This window comes from Salvelinus sp. IW2-2015, unplaced genomic scaffold (assembly GCF_002910315.2).
Source record: "Salvelinus sp. IW2-2015 unplaced genomic scaffold, ASM291031v2 Un_scaffold3063, whole genome shotgun sequence".
Classification (NCBI taxonomy): domain Eukaryota; kingdom Metazoa; phylum Chordata; class Actinopteri; order Salmoniformes; family Salmonidae; genus Salvelinus; species Salvelinus sp. IW2-2015.
This window is the reverse complement of record NW_019944355.1, coordinates 40,057-58,919: the sequence shown is the minus strand read 5'-3', so window position 1 is coordinate 58,919 and position 18,863 is coordinate 40,057. Positions and strand designations below refer to the sequence as shown.

Genomic DNA, 18,863 nt, shown 5'->3' with positions numbered 1-18,863 from the left:
TGTGTTGTGGTGTGTGTGTGTTGTGTGGGTGTGTGTGTGTGTGTGTGTGGTGTGTGTGTGTGTGTGTGTGTGTGTGTGTGTGTGTGTGTGTGTGTGGTGTGTGTGTGTGTGTGTGTGAGTCACTTGCTGTTTGTCCTCACAGCTTGGGGATAGGAGCTATCTGAACCTGGTGGTCAGTCTTTAGGCTGCTGTATCCATAACAACCAGCTCTCTAGACTTTGATACAGACTCCATGGGACTTATGGACCTTCCCTACAGATGCTCTGTGTGTGTACAGGGTACCTACACTACATGACCAACATTATGTGGACATCTGATCGTCGAACATCTCATTCCAAAATCATGGGCATTAATATGAAATAGGTCCCTGCTATAACAGCCTCCACTCTTTGGGAAGGCGTATCACTAGATGTTGGAACATTACTGTGGGGACTTGTTTCCATTCAGCCACAAGAGCATTAGTGAGGTTGGGCACTGATGTTGGGCGATTAGGCCTGGCTTGCAGTCAGCGTTCCAATTCATACCAAAGGTGTTCGATGGGGGTGATGTCAGGGGTCAAACCATTTATGTATGGACCTTGCTTTGTGCACAGGGGGATTGTCATGCTGAAACAGGAAAGGGCCTTCCCCAAACTGTTGCCACGAAGTTGAAACCACTGGTGCTTTTAAATGCTGTAGCATTTAGATTTTCTTTAACTTGAACTAATGGGCCTGTGAGTGTATATCACAAATCACCTTGCAACCGCACCAAGCCTACTGTAGTCGACACATTGTTTAAATGGTTCTCTGTGTAGTCAAAATATCACATTGAAAATATGACACATTTAGCTAATTTAAAAAATGTAGTCCCACTCCCCAAAAAGAAAGGCCAATATATATGCAGTCTGTTGCACAATTTCTATTGAAATACAGGAACATCCCTTTTCTGAGATGCTGGTCTGGTCATCATGCATGTTAATGTCTTGAAGAGGAAGGAGAGGAGAGTTAAATATGTGTCACCCACAGAATTCACACTAACTGACAGTAACTTGGATCACAGTACAATACCTCTCCCCTTTACTTCACTCTGTAAGTACGCTTGGCGATATCTTGAAATATTATTTTTTATTTTTTATTTTTTTGCTGTAATTGATCACATATTTGAGGGTAAGACTTACTGTATCCTTTACTTGTTGTAATGTTTTGAGCTGTTGTCACGCCCTGGCCTTAGTTATCTTTGTTTTCTGTAATATTTTGGTTAGGTCAGGGTGTGACAGGGGGGATGTTTGTGTATATTTGTCTCGTCTTGGGTGGTTGTATGTTGTGGGGGGTTTTGGTAGAGTGTATGGGTTTGTGTTGAGTGTAGGTGTCTAGGTAAGTCTATGGTTGCCTGAATGGTTCTCAATCAGAGACACCTGTCATTCATTGTCTCTGATTGGGAGCCATATTTAAGGCAGCCATAGGCAGTAGGCTATTGTGGGTAATTGTCTATGTGTAGTGTTTTGTTTGAATAGCTTCATGGTCGTCTGTTTGTTGTTTTGTTCGTTTATATAAGTATTCGTGTTTGTCTTCTTAATAATAAAGAAGGATGTATTGTTATCACGCTGCGCCTTGGTCCACTCTTCCTCAAAGTTACGTACGATCGTGACAGCTGTGTTTTGGTTGTTTACATCAGGCGTCAGTATTCATAAAGTGTCTCAGTGTAGGAGTGTTGATCTAAGTGTTGTTGTCCATTAGTTTACATTTAAGTCATTTAGCAGACGCTCTTATCCAGAGCGACTTACAAATTGGTAAGTTCATACATATTCATCCTGGTCCCCGCCGTGGGGAATGAACCCACAACCCTGGCGTTGCAAGCGCCATGCTCTACCAACTGAGCCACACGGGACCACAGTTTACTCCAATTAGGGGAGGGCGTGGAAGGGTTGATGAGTGATAAAGAATAAAATATATAAATAATAAGAATATATATTTATACAAAAAAATATATATATAGTGGGGGATTGGAAATAATGCAGCCAATTTACATTACATTTTAGTCATTTAGCAGAGCGTCTTATCCAGAGCGACTTAGTAGAGTGCATACGTTTGTATAACATATTCTTTTTTTTTTTTTTTTACATACTGAGACAAGGATATCCCTACCCGGCCAACCCTCCCTAACGACGCTATGCCAATTGTGCGTCGCCCCACGGACCTCCCGGTTGCGAACAGAGCTGGGCGCGAACCCAGTCCAGCCTGGGCCGAACCCAGAGACTCTGGTGGCCTCCGGGGCCTCAATGTAGGCCCGGGAGGCCCTACTTGATAGAAGCCACAATCTATTGCAAATTAAAGCTCTCTTTGCAAAATTTAAAGCTTCCTCTACCCTTTAGAACCTGCACAATGTTAAACCAACACATTATTTCAATACATTATTACGATATATTATAAAAAAATATATAGTATTTTCCCACACTCTACCCCAGCCAGTGCAATTTGGGGAAGGGATACAATAAATAATAAAAGCTATCCATGAGTGGCTGCTTACAACTTCAATCCGTATGGCAAATAATCTCTGTCCAGAGAGAGAAGCTAGTGTGGGAAAAAGCGTCTTCCACTTTCCACTTCCAATTCACTTTTCCATCTCCACCGAGATGAGATCCTCAGACCCCTTGTGAGACCATATGCTGACACATGCACATTGTGGCCTGCTGGAGGTCATTTTGCAGGGCTCTGGCGTGCACTCTCCCTTGCACAAAGGCGGAGGTAGCGGTCCTGCTGCTGGGTTGTTGCCCTCCTACGGCCTCCTCCACGTCTCCTGATGTACTGGCTCGTCCTCTGGTAGCGCCTCCATGCTCTGGACACTACGCTGACAGACCACGCAAACCTTTTTGCCACAGCTCGCATTGATGTGCCATCCTGGATGAACTGCACAACCTGAGCCACCTGTGTGGGTTGTAGACTCCGTCTCATGCTACCACTAGAGTGAGAGCACCGCCAGCATTCCAAAGTTGACCAAAAACATCAGCCAGGAAGCATAGGAACTGAGAAGTTGTCTGTGGTCACACCTGCAGAATCACTCTTTTTTGTGGGTGTCCTTGCTATTGCCTATAATTTCCTCACCTTTTGTCTATTCCATTTGCAAACAGCATTTGAAAATTTATTGTCAATCAGTGTTGCTTCCTAAGTGGACAGTTTGATTTCATAGAAGTGTGATTGACTTGGAGTTACATTGTTTAAGTGTTCCCTTAAAATTTAGCTCGGCAGGCTCCCAGCCACAGCCAGCTCATCAGGTTCCGGAGCTTCAGCCGGTTCATCAGGTATCCATGCCTCAGCAGAGGCGACCGGTCCACTCCTGATCCCCGGAATTGTCCCTTGCCGGCGTCCTGGGCTGGGGCTGCGTCGTCAGGAAGGGGTACTGTCCCGTCTACTCCTGCCGCCGTTCTAGGTCGCCAGGCTCCCACGACTCTGCAGTTCCGTCAGGTTCCCGTGCTCAGTCGGTTCGTCAGTTTCCCGCGCCTCAGCCGGTTCATCAGGTTCCCGCGCCTCAGCTGGTTTGTCAGGTTCCCGCGGCTCAGCTTGGCTCATCAGGTTCCCGCACCTCAGCAGAGGCGACCGGTCCACTCCTGATCCCCGGATTGTCCCTTTGGCAGCGTCCTGCGGCTGGGGCCGCGTGTCAAGGAGGGGGAACTGTCACGTATACTCCCTCTCCAGCGCTCTAGGTTACCAGGCTGCTCATTATTACGCACACCAGTCACCACTCATTTACGCACACCAGCGCTTAATCAGACTCACCTGGACACCATCACCTCCCTGATTCCTTCACTATATCTGTCACTCCTTTTGGTTCCTTCCCTAGCACTATTGTTTCTGTTTCGGTTTCCTGTCAAATCAAATGTTATTGGTCACATACAGGTATTTAGCGATGTTATTGGTACATACATGTGATTAGCAGATGTTATTGGTCACATACATGTGGTTGCAGATGTTATTGGTCACATACATGTGGTTAGCAGATGTTTTGGTCACATACTGTGGTTAGCAGATGTTATTGGTCACATACATGTGGTTAGCAGATGTTATTGGTCACATACATGTGGTTAGCAGATGTTATTGGTCACATACATGTGGTTAGCAGATGTTATTGGTCACATACATGTGGTTAGCAGTGGTTATTGGTCACATACATGTGGTAGCAGATGTTATTGGTCACATACATGTGGTTAGCAGATGTTATTGGTCACATCCTGTGGTTAGCAGATGTTATTGGTCACATACATGTGGTTAGCGAATGTTATTGGTCACATACATGTGGTTAGCAGATGTTATTGGTCACATACATGTGGTTAGCAGATGTTATTGGTCACATACTGTGGTTAGCAGATGTTTATTGGTCACATACATGTGGTTAGCAGATGTTATTGGTCACATACATTGGTGTTAGGCAAGATGTTATTGGTCACATACATGTGGTTATCAGATGTTATTGGTCATCATACAATGTTGGTTATCAGATGTTAATGGTCACATACATGTGGGTTATGCAGATGTTATTGGTCACATACATGTGAGTTATCAGATTAATGGTCACATACATGTGGTTTCAGATGTTATGGTCACTACATGTGGTTATCAGATGTTAATGTCACATACATGTGGTATCAGATGTTAATGGTCACCACATGTGGTTAGCAGATGTTATTGGTCACATACATGTGGTTCTCAGATGTTATTGGGTCACATACATGTGGTTATCAGATGTTAAATGTCACATACATGTGGTTTAGCAGATGTTATTGGTCACATACATGTGGTTAGCACTGATGTTATTGGTCACATACATGTGGTTATCAGATGTTTATGGTCAACATACATGTGGTTATCAGATCTTAATGGTCACATAATGTGGTTAGCAGATGTTATTGGTCACATACATGGTGGTTAGCCAGATTGATTGCGGGTGTAGCGAAGTGCTAAGTGCTGTTAGCTCCGACAGTGCAGTAATATCTAACAAATTACACCAACATATCCCATATACACACATCTCAGTAGGAGTGACTTAAGACTATATCTATATGGAGCGACGCGATGTTCAGAGTGGAACGAAAGATAAAGTGAATAGTTTAAAAAAACAGTATATACATTGAGATAACTAATGCAAGATATGTAAGCATTATTTAGTGATGAGTCCGTAGAAGTTAGAAAAAGTATAATACATGAGATTGACGTAATGCCAGATAGTAAAGATTTATTAACCTTTTTATGGCTGCAGGACCGGATGTCCGGGCTCATATATGACAACAGCCCGTCCAAGTGCAGGGCGGCAAATTCAAAGATATTTTTTAAGAAATATTTAACTTTCACACATTAACAAGTCCAATACAGCAAATGAAAGATACACATCTTGTGAATCCAGCCAACATGTCCGATTTTTTTAAATGTTTTACAGCGAAAAACACCACGTATATTTATGTTAGCTCACCACCAAATACAAAAAAGCAACAGCACATTTTTCACAGCACAGGTAGCTTGCACAAAACCAACCTACTAACCAGAACCAACCAAACTAACCAAGAACAACTTCTCAGATGACAGTCTTATAACAAGTTATACAATAATCTATGTTTGTTCGAAAAATGTGCATATTTGAGGTATAAATCATAGTTTTAACATTGCAGCTTACAATCGGAAATAGCACCGAAGCAGCTAGAACAATTACAGAGACCAAATTGAAATACCTAAATACTCATCATAAAACATTTATGAAAAATACATGGTGTACAGCAAATTAAAGACAAACATCTTGTGAATCCAGCCAATATTTCCGATTCTTTAAGTGTTTTACAGCAAAACACAATATAGCATTATATTAGCTTACTACAATAGCCAACCACACAACAGCATTGATTCGTTAGGCACGTTAGCGATATCGAATAAACCATCAAAAGATATTAATTTTTTCACTAACCTTCTCAAACTTTATCAGATGACAGTCCTAAAACATCATATTACACAATACATATATGGTTGGTCGAAAATGTGCATATTTAGAGCTGAAATCCGTGGTTATACAATGTGACCATGTAGCAATTATTTTCCAGAATCTCCGGATATATTTCTGACACTACCCTATTCTAATCAATAACTATTCATAGACTTTACTAAAAAATCATGTTGGACAGCAAATTAAAGATAGCTTAGTTCTTAATGCAATCGCCTGTTAGAATTCTAAAAATACTTCATTACGACATGCAGCTTATGTTATGGCGAGAGAGCGCCCAAAATCTGGGCGCAAACTAATAGTACACATGTTCGACAATATATGAAATAACATCATAAATGGGTCCTACTTTTGATGATCTTCCATCAGAATGTTGTACAAGGGGTCCTTCGTCCAGACAATCGTTGTTTAGAACGGCCTTTTTCCCTCTCGATTTAAAACTTGCCAGAGTGGCGCGAAGCTCGCCATCGTCAACAAACTCAGAGAACGGAACACGCCAAAACTCCCGAAAAAATTTCAATAATCTGATTAAACTATATTGAAAAAACATACTTTACGATGATATTGTCACATTTATCAAATAAAATCAAAGCCGGAGCTATTAGCCTTCTATAACAACAGCTTTTCAGAAGCCAATCCGGAAGTCCTTTCCGCGTCTTCCTGAACAAATGAAATTGGGGTCCTGTCATTCCAACGCGTGTCTTTTGACCATAGAAAGACTAGAGACCCCATTTCACCTCTCACAGCCTATTGACATCTAGTGGAAGGCGTATGAAGTGCATGTATACTAATAGATTTCAAGCAAAAGATTAGGTAGGCCCTGGACCAGAGCCTCGATTGAGATTTTTCACTTTCTGACAGGAAGTTTGCTGCAAAATGAGTTCTGTTTTACTCACAGATATAATTCAAACGGTTTTAGAAACTTGAGAGTGTTTCTATCCAATAGTAATAATAATATGCATATTGTACGAGCAAGATTGAGTACGAGGCCGTTTGAAATGGGCACCTTTTCATCCAAGTTACTCAATACTCCCTGCAGCCCAAAGAAGTTAATAATCGATAAAATTGAAGACGGGATGATATGTGTTCAATACAGGATTAAAACGATATGTGCATGCCTTCTGTTTGATTTAAGCGCATGTCAGGACACCTGGAGTGCCTCGACTTCAAGATGGCCGTATTTCTTCATTACACAAAGGAATAACCTCAACCTATTTCTCACGCTGTTGACATCAGTGGAAGTCGTAGGAACTGCAAGCAAGTCACTTAGAAATCTGGTTTCCCATTGAAAGCTCATTGAAAAGACAGTGACCTCAACAAAAAAATCGGAATTGTTTGTCCTCGGGTTTCGCCTGCTAAATAAGTTATGTTATAGTCACAGACACGATTCAAACAGTTTTAGAAACGTCAGAGTGTTTTCTATCCAAATCTAATAATATGCATATATTGTCTCCTGGGAATAAGTAACTGGCAGTTGAATGTGGGTATGCTTTTCATCCAAACGTGAAAATGCTGCCCCCTACCCTTGAAAAGATAAGAGGTTTAATTAAGACAACATTTGTTATTTACAATGACGGCCTACCAAAAGGCAAAAGGAGTCCTGCGGGGATGCGGGTTTCGGATTTAAAATTAAATAAAATTAAATTAAAATATAGGACAAACACACATCACGACAAGAGAGACAACACAACACTACATAAAGAGAGACCTAAGCAACAACATAGCATGGCAGCAACAAATTACAACACAGCATGGTAGCAACACAACATGACAAAACAAGGTAGCAACCACAACATGGTATCAGCACAAAACAGGGTACAAACATTGTTGGGACAGCAAACAGTACAAAGGGCAAGAAGGTAGAGACAACAATACATCACGCAAACAGCCAACACTGTCAGTAAGAGTGTCCATGTTGAGTCTTTGAATGAAGAGATTGAGATAAAACTGTCCAGTTTGAGTGTTTGTTGCAGCTCGTTCCAGTCGCTACTGCAGCGAACTGAAACGACCAGCGACCCATTGATGTGTGTGCTTTGGGGACCTTTGACTGGCAGAACAGGTGTTGTATGGTGAGGATGAGGGCTGCAGTAGATATCTAAGATAGGGGTGAGTGAGGCCTAAGAGGGTTTTTATAATAAGCATCAACCAGTGGGTCTTGCGACGGGTATACAGAGATGACCAGTTTACAGAAGAGTATAGAGTGCAGTGATGTAAGAGCATTGGTGGCAAATCTGATTGCCGAAAGGTAAAAGAACATCTAGCTGCTAGGAGCACCCTTACCTGCCGATCTATAATTACGTCTCCGTAATCTAGCATGAGTAGGATGGTCATCTGAATCAGGGTTAGTTTGGCAGCTGGGGTGAAAGAGAGCGATTACGATAGAGGAAACCAGGTCTAGATTTAACTTTAGCCTGCAGCTTTGAAATGTATTGAGAGAAGGACAGTGTACCGTCTAGCCAAACTCTCAAGTACTTGTATGAGGTGACTACCTCAAGCTCTAAACCCTCAGAGGTAGTATCACACCTGTGGGGAGAGTTTCATGAGGTTGGTTGAGAGAAGGCCAAGAGTGTGCAAAGCTGTCATTAAGTCAAAGGGTGGCTCCTTTGAAGAATCTCTAATATAAAATATATTTTGATTTGTTTAACTATTTTTTGCTTAACACAAGATTCCWTTGTGTTATTTCATAGTTTTGATGTCTTCACTACTATTCTAAAATGTAGAAAATAGTAAAAATAAAGAAAAACCCTTGAATGAGTAGGACTGTCCAAACTTTTGACTGGCACTTTACATACAATACATACATACGTACATACGTACACATACATAACGCAATATAAATACCAACATACAGTATTCACATAGACAACCATATAGCACAATACAACACAACACAATATGAGCCTCGTTCATTTTCAGTAATGAGGCCCTGTACCCCATTTACAGTTTCTACTTCAATGTATCAGGTGGAGTTATTCACCAGCTATAGAGTGAGTTGTTGTTCATGTTTCTAAGACTGCAGGGTGGGAGATGCAACAATGGACTTGAGAACAGCAGGAAGTGTGTTGGTGGTATTTCTCTGGTCTGTGACAGGTATGATTTTATTCATAACTTGATATGTTTGTCAATTTACAGACATTTGTAAAATGTGAAAATTATATTTGCATTTTATTTTTCTGGTGTGTTCTTTTAGGCGTCTCCACTTCACTTTAAATAGTTAAGCATCACTCAGTGAGGTGTGAAAGATATCTCTGGTTTCTATTCACACTCAAATCAGCAACTACGGCAACAAAGTGTGGACAAACCATGCTGTCAGTGTGAGCCAATAGACCTTGACTTAATGTAATACCCTTGTTTTCTGTGACTGTTCAGTGTTTCTGTGGCTGAATGGCTGGAGTGTGACTTACACCACTCAGAGTATCTGTGCCTTGAGGGGGTCAACAGTGGAGATGTCCTGCTCTTACACATATCCCATTGGTCATAAAGTCACAACAACCTTCTGGTTCACTAAATGGGGGACTGGTGTAGAACCTAAAGATCTAGGTCAGGTCCCAGAGTATACAGGTCGTCTGGAGTATCATGGGGTTAAGGAGAAAGACTGCACCCTGAAAATCACAGACCTGAGAGAGAGAGACTCAGCTGAGTATAAGTTCAGATTTAAAACAGATCAGAACGGGAAATATATTGGCGATCCTGGAGTCACTCTGTCTGTCACAGGTACAGTTACATTCAATATAGTTAAACTGTTGAATTCCAATTATTTCATGATTAATGTCTTGGTTTGTATTTATGTCTGTATAACATAGGATTTCCTCCATCTTTGTATTAGAGTGATAAGTCAGTGATAAAGGGATTTACAGTGATATTGTTTATTCTCCAGGTCTTCAGGTGAAGGTGACTGGTGGACATCAGGATAAGACACTGACCTGTATCACCACCTGTACTCTGACTGACAACCCAACCTACATCTGGGACAAGAACGGTACCATAGTAAAGGAGGGCACTTCCAGCCTGTACTCAGACTCCTTTAGTGATGCAGACAGTTACTCCTGTGCTGTAAAAGGCCATGAGGATCTCCACTCTCCTGCAGTGTGTGAGTCTGGACTTTTTCATATAAATGCAATTTTCTTCAGGTTGTGAGACTTATGTCAATTAATCAATGAATATTGATCATTATTCATAATTATGGTTTCAATACTGTAAACAGTTTAAACTAGTTTTTATTCTTCTTTATAAACAACATCATGTAACTGGTAGATATTGTAATGAAAGATTTATACAAGGTGTTATATTGTCTTCTTGTTTCAGGTCAGAAGTGTTGGAGTGTGACTTACACCCATCAGAGTATTGTGCCTTGAAGGGGTCAACAGTGACATATCCTGCTCTTACACATATCCCAGTTATCATGAGATCAAAAAAGCTTTCTGGTTTACCAAATGGGAGTCTGGTAAGGATCCTGAAGATCTGAGCTCAGTCCAGGGTATGAGGGTCATATAGAGTACCTTGGGGATAAGGAGAGTGACTGTACCCTGAGAATCACAGACCTGAGATTAGTGACTCTGCTGTACAGGTTCAGATTCATAACATCTGGAGAAAAGTTTTCTGGCTCACCTGTCTCCCTGACTGTCACAGTAATCTGTCACACACTCACATCTATGACACATACCAATTTAGTGTGGAAGTTTACTTACACTTAGGTTGGAGTCATTAGAACTAGTTTTTCAACCACTCCCAAATTTCTTGTTAGCAAACTATTGTTTGCCAGACGGTTAGGACATCTACTTGTGCAACATGTCAAGACATCAGTCAGGAGTTAAACTTGGTCACAGATGGTCTTCCAAATGGACAATGACCCCAAGATACTTCCAAAGTTGTGGCAAAATGGCTAAAGGACAACAAAGTCAAGATATTGGAGTGGCCATCACAAACCCTGACCTCAACCCTATAGAAAATGTGGGCAGAACTGAAAAAGCAAGGAGGCCTACTAACCTGATTCAGTTACACCAGCTCTTTCAGGAGGAATGTGCCAAAATTCACCCAACTTATTGTGGGAAGCTTTGGAAGGCTACCGTTGTAACGTTTGAAAAAAGTTAAACAATTTAACAGCAATGCTACCAAATACTAATGAGCTTATGTAAACTCTTGACCCACTGGGAATGTGATGAAAGAAATAAAGCTGAAATAAATAATTCTCTCTACTATTATTATGAATTTCACATTCTTAAAATAAAGTGGTGATCCGAACTGACCTAAGACAGAGAATTTTTACTAGGATGAAATGTCAGGAATGTGAAAAACTGAGTTTAAATGTATTTGGCTAAGGTGTATGTAAACTTCCGACTTCAACTGTACTTTACATTTACTCGCACTTAACTCCGGTCGAATTGGGCACAAAGTGTATCAAAAAGGATCAGGACCCCTGTCCATATAATTATGTATAAAAGGCTAAACTGATCCTAAATCAGCATCATGGCTCTTAGATACTTTGTGAATATGGACCCTGGCCTGGACTGTGGGTTTTCATGTGTTGAGGTTAGTTCAGTTTATTAATACATTGATTCATAACTATTTCCACCCCGCTCTTGTTTCTTTTATTTCTGCCTATTGGACATATGATGCGTAGATCGCTGTAATGTGAGGTGATTTTGTATGTATGCTAATGCATATGAGTGTGTGGTGCCTTCAGTGTATGCGTGATTTACTATGCTTTTTGTATGCTAATGAGCATTTGTTGTTTTTATTTATTCTATGGAAGCCAGGACTTCCTGGAAAACAGTGGAATTATTACAGAGTTGACTATACTGGCTAAATAAAATGTATTAAATGACTGCAAGTACCTTAGCAGGCAGTCATTAAAAACAATTGTAGTGGTATGTAACAGAGAAAAAAAAGTGTAGTACTTCACATATGAGGACATAAATAGGAGAAGAATAATCATTTGTTTCCTTTTACTCTAGATGTTGTGTTGGAGATGGATCCTACATCTGTGTCAGAGRGRGAGARWGTCACACTGACATGTAGAACCAAATGTACACTGGACCCCAACACAGCCTACAGTTGGTATAAGAATGGACAGCCTTTACCAAACAGCAACACCTGCTCTCCTGTCTATATCCTATTCTCAGTCAGCAGTGAGGATACAGGCAGATACTCCTGTTCTGTAGAAGGCCATGAGGATCTCCCCTCTGCTGAAGAGACTCTCACCGTCAGATGTGAGTACATGGGGTTTAAACCTTTAGTTAACTATATTAACATTATAGTGACATAAATTAGCTCCATATGATACTTGAATTGATCATCTTCAGTAGGAGGGTGAATCTAAAAATAATTGTGTGGAAAAGTACAATTGTGGAAAATGTATATCATATTTTTAACTGACCTAATTTGTACTCTAACTAAATCCACTGTCTTTTACATCAGATTGTCCATTGAACACTTTAGTGTCAGTCAGTCCCTCTGGTGGAATTGTGGAGGGCAGTTCAGTGACTCTGACCTGCAGCAGTGATGCCAACCCACCTGTGGACAAATACACCTGGTACAAGAAGAACGTAACCTCACCAAAAGCATCAGGACAGAGTTACAGCATCACTAACATCAGCTCTGAGGACAGTGGAGAATACTACTGTGAAGCTAGCAACATTAAAGGGACAGAGACTTCCATCCCTGTCCATATTAATGTTATGTGTAAGTATGTCATGTTCTGTCTATTTCTGGTGCTCTGTGAGATGACAGATTTGACAGGTTCGCACTATACACAGATGTACATATGGATTGTGTGTTGTATATCTGTGGTAGTAGAGTAGGGGCCTGAGGTCACACACTTAATGTGTTGTGAAATCTATTGTGAATGTATTGTAATGTTTTAAAATTGTAGAACTGGCTTAATTTTGCTGAACCTAAAGGGGATCCATAATAAATACAAATACAAACAGATATATGTTCTAACCTATTGACACTTAAACCCAGTAAATCCTGCAGCAGTGTTTCCCTGGGTTCCTGTGGTGGGGGTGGGGGTGGGGGCTTTCCTGACTGTTGGAACTCTACTACTCACCATCTACTGCTATATGAAGAGGTGAGACAGCCATTTACATCTACTGTGTTAGTAACATATCAACCTCCACTAGAGGTCAGTAGAGAGCATAACTCACTCTGTTCCTCATTACAGGAGATCCACAGGAGGAAGTGATGCCACAACAGACACACAGGTGATTATATCAGTTACACCTCCACCTTCACACCTGGTGACATTAATCTACTGTATCACGACGGTCTCTTTCACACTATTTTCGCTGTTACCGTGACATCTCTCTCTCTCTCTCTCCACAGAGTGTCCATCCTGACCCTAACAGTGACACGTACACAGGTCTGAACATGAAGACCAGTTCAACTGACTACGACACTCTGGCAGTAAGTATCTTATTATGTGTTTGTGTTTAGAGAAAATGATAGAGAAAGAGGTGTCTCAAAGTGCTCATACATTTCCCCTCGCTCCCTCCCACCCTCCCTCTCCCACTCTCTCTCTACAGAGTGTCCATCCTGCACCTAACAGTGAAATGTGCACATCTCTGAAGAAGAATACCAGGTTACCAGAGTTACACCCTGGCAGTAGGTGTGTGTGTTTGTGTGTGTGTGTCCCTAAATCTCCCGGGTGGCGCAGTGGTCTAGGGCACTGCATCGCAGTGCTAGCTGCGCCACTAGAGTCTCTGGGTTCGCGCCCAGGCTGGGCTGGGTTCGCGCCCAGGCTCTGTCGCAGCCGGCCGCAACCGGGAGATCCTTGGGGCGACGCACAATTGGCATAGCGTCGTCCGGGTTAGGGAGGGTTTGGCCGGTAGGGAGGGTTTGGCCGGTAGGGATATCCTTGTCTCAGTATGTAAAAAAATAAATTAAAAAAATGTAATAAAAATGTATGCACTCTACTGTAAGTCGCTCTGAATAAGAGCGTCTGCTCTTGGCCGGTAGGGATATCCTTGTCTCAGTATGTAAAAATGTAATAAAATGTATGCACTCTACTGTAAGTCGCTCTGGATAAGAGCGTCTGCTAAATGACTAAAATGTAAATGTAAAATGTAAAAAAGTAAAACATTTTATGAAGTGGTGTATAAAGTGCTCATTCAGTGTGTGTTGTTCAGAATGTGAGAGACTCACCCAGTGACACATCCCCTCAGATAGATACTGAGTCACCACAAACCTGGACTGAGAAACCACCACAGAACCTGGACTGAGACAACCACCACAGACCTGGACTGAGAGAACCACCACAGAACCTGGACTGAAGAGAACCACCACAGAACCTGGACTGAAGAGAACCACCACAGAACCTGGACTTGAAGGACAACCACCACAGAACCTGGACTGAAGAGAACCACCACAGAACCTGACTGAAGACAACCACCAGAACCTGGATGAAGAGAACCACCACAGAACCTGGACTGAAGAAAACCAACACAGAACCTGGACTGAAGAGAACCAACACAGAACCTGGACTGAAGACAACCACCACAGAACCTGGACTGAAGACAACCACCACAGAACCTGGACTGAAGACAACCACCACAGAACCTGGACTGAAGACAACCACCACAGAACCTGGACCGAAGAGAACCAACACAGAACCTGGACCTAGAAGTTTAATGTTTTTTCCCTGTAATATTAATGATATATATTGAAGATAAATATGATGGATTATACTTCTACTCTTTTACAATGGGACATTTCCCCAAAAATGTATTACGTAATTTACTTTTCTCAGCAACTAGTATTGATAATATTGAAAACAGTTTTTAAAATGTTTTGCTCTCGGATCGAGTTGCTCCTGATGTGTTAATTGATTTACTTTGTATTGCTGTCAGACATTATTGTGCCGTGGCATTTATTTAACATCATAATCACACTTGTTATATGGTGAAATTATTCATGATTATTTATTTCCGATACAGTGTGATTCTGTGTAAATTATGCATTTAGTTGTAAATGAGCTCAAAGTTTAAGAAAATACATTTTGCTTGAAATATTACAGCCTAGTCTGTCATTCTTTATCATCTGTTAACATGAAAATCTTAAAAAACTAAATTTATACAAGCATCACACAATACATTCGACAGTTTTTATAATGTTGTGTATGACATCATAGGTTGTGAAATATCTAAGGGTGCGTTCAACATTGCAGCCGACTTTTAAGGCGAATCAAAACTGACAGATCGACAAATCACCTTAGATGAAAAATAACTACTCCGTATTATTTGTTGATCAGTCAGCCAGTCACGATTTACCCATGATACAACACGGTATTAATGCTCTTGAACACAGCCTGTATGATTGAGGAAGGGAGCCCTCACTGCATCTGTTTCTTGGTCCCTGACATATAGTTGGACAGAGGGCATGTATTTGCATCTTTGCTATGATGGCTACTGTGACAACATGGGCAGCGTCATTGAGGGCGATCTCCATTTTAARGTTGTTCATTTTTTTATTCTCCATMTTTCAAATCTATGCTCCCTGACTACTTCATTGTTGTATCAACCACAGACCTCAAACCTCACACTTAGTGTCTGTTTCCTTGGACTCCCATTAAGTTGACTAACAATACTTCTCMCCTTAAAGTGAAATCAGTAGTTGAAACAATAACAAAGTATATTCCCTGCCCATTGTTTTGATAAAAAGCTGAGAGAAATGGAACCTCTCTCAAATTCATAGACAGCAAGGACTGACCATCCATGATATCAACATTATAGTGTTAACCATTTTGTCAGGCTGTATAGTGTTTGTTTACATTTACTTTATTTACAAACAGTAAAATAAACATATATTTGAATTCTGATGGGGTACGACAGTTGAACTAAGCTCATGAGGCATTTATAAGTTCYAAGTTATATTCTTTAAGAATCAATTGGTACAAGAAGGGATGGTGCAACTGCATATTGCCACTTTAACTTTGTTTTTACACTTAACACAACCTTAAAATGCTGTATGTATMTTTTATGACTTGTTTGAAGCCATGAACCATAGTCATCGTTACAACCTTGACTTTTTCAAGAGATGGACGTTAACATATAAACTAAACACCCAGTATTCCCAAATTAGCTAATGACTATATTACATTCTGGGACTACATCCCCATACCAATAGACTTCTCTATAATATATTCATCCATCTCTCTCATATAATGTGTAAATGAACTTGCAATTCGCACAATATGTTATGAATTTCCAATAAGCACCCTGATATATTTGGGAATCTCCAATGTTTGCATTCTGCCCTGGTGCTAACGTTAGCTAAGTGCCTACAATATATAGGCCTAGCGGTTCCCCAGGGGTTTATGGGTCTTAGGTAAGATTAGGCGTTAGAGGTTAGAGTTACCGTTAATTGGTTGAAGGTGACTAGGGGACAAGAGATGGAAAGACGTTAGCTAACATGCCTAGGTAGGTTGCAAAGTCTGCTAGCTTAGCCTAAAATAGGTCCAATGATCTAAGGACGTAGGAACACGAGACCTTTGGGGTTACCTAGAACGTTCGGTGTAATACATACCAGCCATCCCACATCCTTTCGTTTATTCCAAGAAGAAACCTTTGTCTAAATGTAATCATACCAAAAAGTAACCATATCATACTAATTTGGAGTGATTTTCATTTTACTATATTACGTCTAGTCTATGAGACCAGCCTGTCTATTAAGAGCATAGTGATGCTATTGGAAGTTACAGTATGTTSTTTTCTTTTGCTGTTTTGCATAGTATACTTTAGACAGTATTTCTGCATCTGAATCTGATAGTGAGGTATATACTGTACATATTCGTTTTGCATGCTATTATGTGCTGTGGGGGAGATCTTTGTAGGCTATACTTGGCCTTGTCTCAGGATGGTAAGTTGGTGGTTGAAGATATCCCTCTAGTGGTGTGGGGRMTGTGCTTTGGCAAAGTGGGTGGGGTTATATCCTGTTTGTTTGGCCCTGTCCGGGGGTATCGTCGGATGGGGCCACAGTGTCTCCCGACCCCTCCTGTCTCAGCCTCCAGTATTTATGCAGCAATAGTTTATGTGTCGGGGGGCTAGGTTCAGTCTGTTATATCTGGAGTATTTCTCCTGTCTTATCCAGTGTCATGTGTGAATTTAAGTATGCTCTCTCTAATTCTCTCTCTCTTTTTCTCTCTCTCGGAGGACCTAAGACCTGGGACCATGCCTCAGGACTACCTAGCCTGATGACTCCTTGCTGTCCCCAGTCCACCTGGTTGTGCTGCTGCTCCAGTTTCAACTGTTCTGCCTGCGGCTATGGAACCCTGACCTGTTCACCGGACGTCCTACCTGTCCCAGACCTGCTGTTTTCAACTCTCTAGAGACAGCAGGAGCGGCAGAGAGACTCTGAATGATTGTCTATGAAAAGCCAACTGACATTTACTCCTGAGGTGCTGACCTCTACAACCACTGTGATTATTATTATCTGACCGTGCTGGTCATCTATGAACATTTGAACATCTTGGCCATGTTCTGTTATAATCTCCACCTGGCACAGCCAGAAGAGGACTGGCCACCCCTCATAGCCTGGTTCCTCTCCAGGTTTCTTCCAAGGTTCTGGCCTTTCTAGGGAGTTTTTCCTAGCCACCGTGCTTCTACACCTGCATTGCTTGCTGTTTTGGGTTTTAGGCTGGGTTTCTGTACAGCACTTTCTGACATAAGCTGATGTAAGAAGGGCTTTATAAATAAATGTCATTGATTGAATGATGACTTTTAAAAAATGGGCCTAAAGTAAGAGTGGGCTCGATTCAATCCGTATCCGGAAGTTCAGCACTATAGTGCCATTGAAATTTAAAAAGGCTATGTTCCCGCGTTCGCAGAGACCGCATTCACGGTAAACACTGCATAAATCTCAATCGGAAATTGGACCTCAGATGGTCCTCAGATCCTCAAAAGGTTCTACATCTGCACCATCGAGAGCATCCTGACCGGTTGCATCATTGCCTGGTATGGCAACTGCTCGGCCTCTGACCGCAGGGCACTACAGAGGGTAGTGCGTACGTCCCAGTACATCACTGGGGCAAAGCTTCCTGCCATCTAGGACCTCTATACCACGCAGAGTCAGAGGAAGGCCCGAAAAATTGTCAAAGACTCCAGCCACCATAGTCATAGACTGATCTCTCTGCTAACGCACAGCAAGCGGTACCGGTGCGCCGGGCGGAAGTCTATGTCACGCCCCGACCGTAGATTGCTTTGTATGTTTCTATTTTTAGTTTGGTCAGGGTGTGATGTGGGTGGGTATTCTATGTCTGGTGTTCTATGTTGTCCTTCTTTTGTATGTCTATGTCTTTGGCCTGGTATGGTTCTCAATCAGAGGCAGCTGTCTATCGTTGTCTCTGATTGAGAATCATACTTAGGTAGCCTGTTCCCACCTGTGTTTGTGGGTGGTTGTTTTCTGTTTTATGTGTTCACCTTACAGGACTGTTCGTTTATTGTTTTTGTTGTTTTGTCAAGTGTTTCATATTTTAATTAAAATAATGAACACTTACCACGCTGCACCTTGGTCCTCCTCTTCTCCTCTATACGACGAACGTGACAGTCTAGGTCCAAGAGGCTTCTAAACAGCTTCTACCACCAAGTCATAAGAGTCCTGAACATCTAATTAAATGGCTAACCAGACTATTTGCATTGCCCCCCCCCCCACTCTCTGGTATTATCTATGCAAAGTCACTTTAATAACTCTACCTACATGTACATATCACCTCAATTACCTAGACTAACCGGTGCCCCTGCACATTGACTCTGTACCGGTATCCCCTGTATATAGTCTAGCTATTGTTATTATACTGTTCTTCCGTGATACGGATTGAATCGAGCCGTAAGAATGATTGAGTGTATGCTTCATAAGAGCTTCAAGAGTAGGCTAGTACTAACATGAGACACAGTGACGGTGTGTTGTGTTTA

The 18,863-nt window shown here is 41.5% G+C and overlaps 1 protein-coding gene across 1 annotated transcript; it reads left to right on the top strand.

The window, feature by feature from the left end:
- The first annotated feature begins 8,976 nt into the window (after positions 1-8,976).
- Positions 8,977-14,140, top strand: LOC112075287 (cell adhesion molecule CEACAM6-like). Its single transcript, XM_024142309.2, has 10 exons — positions 8,977-9,048; positions 9,328-9,672; positions 9,836-10,044; positions 11,879-12,167; positions 12,376-12,639; positions 12,922-13,027; positions 13,121-13,160; positions 13,282-13,362; positions 13,482-13,564; positions 14,085-14,140. Exons 1-10 carry the CDS (start codon positions 8,994-8,996, stop codon positions 14,089-14,091), a joined length of 1,479 nt encoding a protein of 492 aa, XP_023998077.2. The 5' UTR covers positions 8,977-8,993; the 3' UTR covers positions 14,092-14,140.
- Positions 14,141-18,863: the final 4,723 nt, after the last annotated feature.